General features: G+C 37.3%; 1 protein-coding gene across 1 annotated transcript in view; it reads right to left on the bottom strand.

Moving 5' to 3' along the window:
* The window catches only part of MOXD1 (monooxygenase, DBH-like 1), a gene marked incomplete at its 5' end in the record, with an annotated part of 36,623 nt that extends 32,455 nt beyond the window's left edge, over positions 1-4,168 (bottom strand). Inside the window, 3 exons of the mRNA XM_010018954.1 lie at positions 2,199-2,282; positions 2,409-2,576; positions 4,022-4,168. Coding sequence (XP_010017256.1) covers positions 2,199-2,282; positions 2,409-2,576; positions 4,022-4,168 — 399 coding nt within the window. The remainder of the gene's footprint in view (positions 1-2,198; positions 2,283-2,408; positions 2,577-4,021) is intronic.
* Positions 4,169-7,819: the final 3,651 nt, after the last annotated feature.

Consider the following 7,819-nt stretch of genomic DNA (forward strand, 5'->3'; position numbering starts at 1 on the left):
TCGGATTTACACATGCACATAGCTAAGCACAGAATTCCGTGATGTTGATGGCATGCATGGCCCAGCAAGAGGTGAACTGCAGTTCAGTGTTCTACAGAATCGTACAGGAGGACAGAAATGGCCAAAGTCAGCTCCTATGTACCCTACTTAAGTAGGGTGAGCTATACCAGAGATGAATTTGTATCATTTTCTAAACTTTTTTTTCTTTTTTCTGTAAAAATGAGATTTGTATGAAAATGGTGCTACAGAAAGAATCCAGAATCAACATGTCTGTAAGCATTTAACTAACACAGACAGTTTGATCAGGCCAAATATTCATTTATCGTCCTCTTAGTGAAATTCAATCTTCGTTTTCATAGCTAATATCCTCTGGAATAGCCATAAGCCCCATCCTTTGTCTATCAGTAGGCTTTAGGAAATGTTTAATCAGTTTGCAAGGGTGCATAGATACAATTCCACAACAGCCCTCTATATGTCATCTACAAAAGTCACATATACATATATTTAAGTTGTGCCCCTGAAAAGAAATGCTAAGGAAGTGTTCGTACATGATTCTTTCTGTGATAATTTTTCTCTCTCTAAACATTCTTTAAAAGGCAAGATGAAATTTGTTTGTTTTTCTGAAGGCAGTAAATTGCAGAGAATTCTACTTTTATTTCTAACTTTATAAAAAACAAACTGATTTCAAAATATGATTTCTAAAATTATAATCTTAATAAATCATCATAAAAATAAAGAATATGAAACTATTATGAAAAATTATTCAGTGTGTTTTTGAACTAAAATCATCATTCAGCATCCTCCAACCTTACTCAGGCAAAACATTTTAAAAAATAAATTCAGAAAATATAAATAATAAATAGTTTCAGTGACCTTTTTAACAGAACAGCTTCCACCAAACTTAACATGGAAAGCATGATTCTGATACTACTGTTTTGAAGCTCTCTCACTTAAAAGAAGAAAGCTAGGAAGCCCAACATATATATACTATATTACAAGCAAATTTTGCTTTTCACACAGATCTGTGAAAGAAGCTGTCATAAATTTCAAATGTGATTAAAGATCAAGTAGCAGAAGGCACAAATTTGGGTCTTGCAATTCTTCATTCTGATAAAGTGCAGAATCCCACAATATTTTAGAAAAGGTATATAGGTATTACTATAATAAGTATACTAGTAGGTATATAGGTAATCCTATAGGTATTTCTCAGACATACATACACTGGAGATCACATGTTAAGTTCTCTGAGTTAATTTAAAGTTTCGGTCTTACTGAATGCATTGGAGAAATATAACTGACAATAATATAAAAAGGCATATAATTGTATACTTAAAAGCTTTAATGTGCTCAAAGATAGATAAAAAATGAGGACCTGAGCTACCTCACTGTGCTATCTTAAGCCATTTAAAACAATAATAAGTTCTTCTTTTAAGAGGTCTGCCGTATATTGCTCTTGGGAAGAAATGTGACAACCATCTTTCCCCCAGAACTTTCAGTGCTTTCAGTTTTCAAAGTTTTCAGCTTTCAGTTCAAGAAAAAAAAAAAAAGACAGAAAATGTGCTATAGGAGAACACGTTTGTGCACCTCGGTTTTGAAATCTTCTTGGATTCCACTGAACCCTGTGTGGATATTTACACATCTTCAATAATTTTTAAATGAAATACAACATCCATCTCTTTTTGACAATATTTTACTTTTACACAGCTGAAGATAATGGTGTCTGTGCTCATTTGATGTAATGTGGCATAACTCCACTGTGGTAATCACAAGAGAGGTGACTGGAATCAAATAAGAACCTGGCCCTTTATTTGAACAAACTTCACCATTTAAATATTTTTTTAATCTAAAACTATTCTCTGTTAAAAGAAATGCATTGAATTCTCCCATAAAATTAGAAACTTGATGAAACATGCTTTTAGACAATTTTTACTTTGCCTTTGCCAGAAATGTTTACAGACAGAAATAATTTTCAGCCTCATTTTCTTAAGAGAAAAAGTGTATAGAGGAAGAGAAAGGGTCTCTTTCACTGCATGTGCCGGTCATCAGGGCACACCAGAATCAGGTCCTGGGCACACACGTACACATACACATATTGGAGTGTTTTCCCTCCAATAAGTAAATTTTGAAAGTGCAAGAACTGATTTGAAGCATAACTGTTACCTAAGCTCCTTTAAATTTGCTCAGTCTGAATCACTTACCTTTGTCACGTGATGCTTTTCATGTTGTACAGGAATCTTAAACATTTGGCACCAATATGTTGTATCCTTGTCTGGTACAGGCACCTGTCTTAATAAAAAGGGCAAAGACACAATATTATAAAAGTCACATCACCCTGCTGCATAAGTCCAAAGCTTTGGCTACCAACTTATCCCCATCTCCATATAAACCCAAACCCCAGAGTAACTTACGTCTTTGTTTGTCAAGTCAAAGTATGGCAAAGAGGCAAATGAGACTTCTTCTTTCTCAGGATTCAGTAAACGGAGACTCTTTGTACCACGATTAGACCCATGGTAGTTTTGACCTGCTTCTCCCATGTCTTTGTGGTGGTATGCCCATATTACCCGCACTGTGCTCTCCTGGAAGAAAAAACCCCCACAAAAATGACAAAACCAAAAAAGTCCATAAGGAATAGGAACAAAATCTTCTTTACATACTTCACATAATTCCTGTGAGAGCGATGATGTCAGCGTTGCTGTATTTGAACAATGACTACCTATACTAAAGGATCAGTCAATCATCACCTACTGACATAATTTTGCCTTTAAAATTAATAATGTTTTATACTCATGGGCTTCATTGCAGATATGCACAAGATGAATCTCTCTGTGGTAGGTTCCTTCACTAATGTGAATTTAAATCATATCTACAACCAGCAGACTAACAAAGAAGTAACCAACTAAATGCATGAAAAAATAGTGTTTTAGAGATGTCACTTATTTGGACAGCAATCAGAAGGTTCCCCCCAAAAATATCTTCCAGGCTCAGCTCTGTAAAGATGAGAATACCTTCTGTGGACTGTTGTCCTCACGTGCTAGGGAAGAGAGACATACAGAACACATTTACATCTTAAAAATCAATCTACAGCCACAGCACAGATCAATTCCCTGTAAACCATTCTCAGGCTGCAATAACCACCCTTGAGAAAAAGTACTTCAATAAATCCTGAAGTGTCCCAGGATGTTAAATTATACTGAGAATCTGGAGCAGGTGTGGAAACCGTAGATCCATTGACTGCCTGGAAATCTGTCTGTTTATACAGCTGTGGTTTGTTTCCTGCATCTTTCAGCTCATCATGTTGTTATTATTGTGCATACTGTGAAAACATGGATAATGAAAATATTGTTGAACTACTATAGCAAGGCTTCCAAAATGAGCAGTAAACAAGCCAAAGCATAGAAAGCCTTGAAAATCTATCTGTCATTTCCAATACAGAACTCTTCATCTTCATATGATTTAAAACTGTGCTTAGGAAACAGTATAGCAGTTCCTAGGGCAACAGAAGAACTTAGCATGAGAAGTATTTTACCATGGAAAGAATTTTATGATAAAACTCTTCAACATTTTAATTTTGAATAAATAAAGCAAATATATACTTTAAACACATCTGCTCCAAACTTTTTAAAAAGTCTACCTTTAAGATCAATTACAAGTTAGCATAGGACCTAAAAATTGTTTCTCAAGCTTGCATCTCTTGAATGATTGTAATGTTAGGATATGGGACTTGATTGCCCAGAGGTACCTGTTTCAATCCTGTGTTCACTTGCTGTGTTAGAAATTAGAGAACATAATGCATTAGAATAGAAGGACAAAACAAGACAAAATTAAAATATGATTTAATAAAACTAGCACAAGTATTTCACCTGGTTGATTTAAGTTGACCAAGAAGATGTTTTGGCAAGTGAATTTCTCTAATTCTGTCCTTTTACTAAGATGAGATTTAATAATCAGCTTCATAACCACATACATACATTTGGCCTGTATTAATTGCTTCGTCTCACTACATATAGGCAGGTCCTCTTACCGTTATGCTCTTGTCATTTGTGTCACAAGTGTGCAGTTCTCTGCTAAAAGCCAATATTGTATGTGTACTGTTTTCCATGGCATATTCCAGATGGTAATCCTGTTGAGGGTCCTTTTTGAGCACTCTGTTTTCATCTGTAAAATAATCCTGTTGACAAGAAAAGGTGGTCCAATATTACATTAAAAATTAAACTTTATGCCCAATACTGAAGCCTCTTAAAATACACTTTTATATAAAATGCTGAACTATCAGAGTTTTGTATCAAATGATAAACTTGAGGTGGTACTGAACTTGTTTTACTAAAAATCTCCAAGAAAACAAGCCTGCTTGCTAAGCAGCTTGAAGAATGTCTTGAGCAACTTTAACACGTTGCCCATACGTAACTGCAGAAACAAACACCATACCTAACAACCATCATAACTGGGATGTCATCAACTTTGGGAGAAATTACAGAGAGAATTAATTTCACTTAATATTCACATCTACAATATTGTCATTCCCTATTTTCCCAACTTCTTCTTTGTTTTTTTCTTCCCCACAAAAAGCAAACCTCTTAAATGCACATTGTCTGGAACCAGAAACCGTACGGCTTAACTAGCCCAAGAAGTGCTCAGTTCATACAAAAGATGCTGGGTTAGGGTTAGGTTGGGGTTTGGGGGTGGGGAGCTGTTTGTAAGGAAGGCGCTCCCCGTCTGGAGTTCAGCAGAGGCACGGTACAATGGAGGAATGGCTGCAGCGATGCCAGGTCATTAACCTTCTCACCCCAAATTCCTGTAACCCCCGCAGCTGGGACCTAACCCTCCCTCTCTTCCCACCCTGGCCACCTGGAAAAGCCTGGCCACTGCCTCAGATGTGCCTCCTTTGGTCACCCTCCTTTCAGTTTTAGGCTGTTTCTGTCCCGTTTGGTACAGGGAGGGGGGCTTTTAACTAATAGATGTATTTTTCACACTAAACAGGCAGGCACCATTAGTTGTACAGTGTCCTTCACAAAATAATGCAGTGCCAGCGGCTCCTGGAAGGCCTTTACTTCTGTAGCTGTTTAGACCTCCATTCACTTTTAGAGAGATTTATAGCTTTCACCTCTTGTTAAAGTGGAGGTAACCAAGCTGAAAAACTGTAAAATATTATGTCCAAGTATTCTGATACTGGTAAAAGTAGCTGATACCTGATTAATTCTCTAAAGGATCATTTAGGGGCTATAATCTCGAACTTACTCCATGCCCCCACCCCAAAATCTGTGTGTGCACCAGACCACATGCATGCCAGTCAGAGTTCACAAGATGGTCTGCCTTCTGTAGACATACAAATAACTGCATGACTAAACATTTCATTAAGGCATACTAATTTGGGTGTAAATTTGAATAAAATTATCTCAGTCATCATGCAGTTTCAAGGAAAAAAAGGTAAAAAGCTGACCACTTTTTATCAGGATAAAAATATTCATATTTAATTCTGTATTGCCAAAAAACCACTGAAACATTTTGGATTTTTTCAGTCTGTAACAAATCTAAATTTCAGAAATGTTGAAAGGTACCAAAAGAGTGTTTCTTTTCCTGTCAGCACCTCTCACAACTAAAAATGAAAGTGTATATATGTAAAAGAATACACACATGGAAAAATAATTACCAAACAGAGGTCTGGGACCTGAAATTGTATGCTGAAAGACAGGGAACTGATGAGTTATGTTTGTTTAGAGAAATAATTTTGAATTTGCTTTTCCAAAGGGAAATAATGGGTCTGTTCTGGGATGGTTCTTGAAGATGGGTACCTTATGGGACTAAAATACTCCACTTTATCCCTGAATCAGAGCTTGGACAGAGGCAATGTATGTCTACACACAACACCATCCCTGCTCTGAAAACACTCCTTGATGGAATCTGCATTTCCTTCTTAAAAATAGTTAGGGTTTGTCTAGATAAGAAATGTAAACTTGTAAAGATCAGCTTTTAACAAAGTGTGATATCTTTGCTGAAATGTTACATTGTATCAAAGGAAGTCACCCTTGTATTAGAATAAGCATCCACACATTGAATTATTGAGGAATACAAATTCAAGAACAGCTTTTCCTCATGTGAACAGGTGGAAAAGTCTTTGCCTGAAACTGGCATGAGGGAAAGCTGAGAAATGTGAAGCAAAGTTAGGTGTGCACACTGAATTATTTTGCTGGTGAACTTCACCATTCCTTAACAAGTCTAGAGAAAACGGCTGTAACCAAAAAACCCTCTTGTGGTACAGACCTGACTTCCATGAGCCTGCAGGGAGCATGCAAAAATAACTCAAAGAAGTTCTGTAATTAAGGTATTAGCTCAGATGTGCCTTGATAACGTGATTGTCAGTGTAATTATTTCACTCGCCTGGATGACAATCAAAGGCAGGTCAAAGCTCTGGCTCCCTGTAAGGGACTGATTTTGTGTCTGCAGGCAAATGCTTTGGGGAAGGTGGACCCAAAGCCCACACCCCAGGAGAGGACCACACTGCTCCCTGCGGGGAGAGCTGCAATGGGAGATCTGTGTTTGGTGCTCACACCACTGCCTGCCCAGGCACTCACTGCCTACCCCTGCTCTTGACACTGAGCAGCACCTTGTATAGTGACTCACTTTTAATTATTTTGTGGGTAGATGCTAATCTGACCAACGTTAATCTTTTCCATGTGAATATTTCTGTGAAGTAATGAATTCCTTGTCTCTACCTAGTTTCTCTGCCTGATACACACCACCTCGAAACAACCCTGGAATAGCAAGGTGCTGAGAATATCTGGGAAGGAAATTTTATGTAGCGCCAAGAAGACAGAGATGTCCATTAATCCCCCAAATCCTGCAGCACCACTGAGTGCAGTGGGACTGCCCAAGAAGAGTCAAGTGTGAGTACATTTCCCAGGAGCTACCTAGGAGTTAGCAAGCTGCTTCTATTACTATTTTTATTTCCTTTGTTGAAAATTATCCAGATGTTCACCAGAAAAAAAAAAAAAAAAAAAGAAATAATGCAATCAAAAAAAATTCCTGAACAGCTCAAAATTCGATTGCTCAATCTCTCACACGAAAACTGCTTACCCATTTTAAAACAAAATAAGGCCACATTGCCAAGGAACCATACTGATCTCTTTTTGTTCAAAAAGAAGATTTTAAGTCAAATTACACCAACTTTGATCAACGTACTCATCAGAACTTAAATGCCTTTAAGAAGAGTGTGTGTACAAAACATAATGAGCAAAAGGAAGTTATAAAAAATGAAAACACACTGACAAACTGTGATGCAGCAGCTTCTTGGAAAAGCAAGAAAAATTTAGATGTAGCTGTATAGATATATGTTTGTATCTTTATACATCTCCTATGCTTCCTTTCAGAGTAGAGAAATAAGAATAAATTGGAGTCCTGCTCCTGTGGTGCAAACACAGTCATAACTACCACATTTGGACAGCCTACACTCCATTTAAATCCTCATGTCTAATGAAAGGAGAAAGCTGGGTAGCTCTGAAGGCCTTTGAAAAGTGATAGCAAAGAGGACGGATCCACCAGGACCAGAGAGGGGATGTTAAGCATCTGGGCTTTGGATGAACTGAGGATACCTAAATATGGTTTGAAACTCTCCCAGGGCTTGGCTACTGTAATACAGAACTCATCTAAAGTCACAAGTTTCATTCATTTAATTCTGTAGAGAAAGGAGTGTGACATTTTCATCAACAGAATTACAGTGCTTTGTTGTCTGTCACAAACGGTCTGAGATGTGCTTCATATTGGAACAGTTTATTCTTCTCACCAGTCAGGAAAAGGCTCTAATGTGGCGACCTCTTTTACACAG

Source organism: Nestor notabilis, unplaced genomic scaffold, assembly GCF_000696875.1.
Source record: "Nestor notabilis isolate BGI_N333 unplaced genomic scaffold, ASM69687v1 scaffold3847, whole genome shotgun sequence".
NCBI lineage: Eukaryota > Metazoa > Chordata > Aves > Psittaciformes > Psittacidae > Nestor > Nestor notabilis.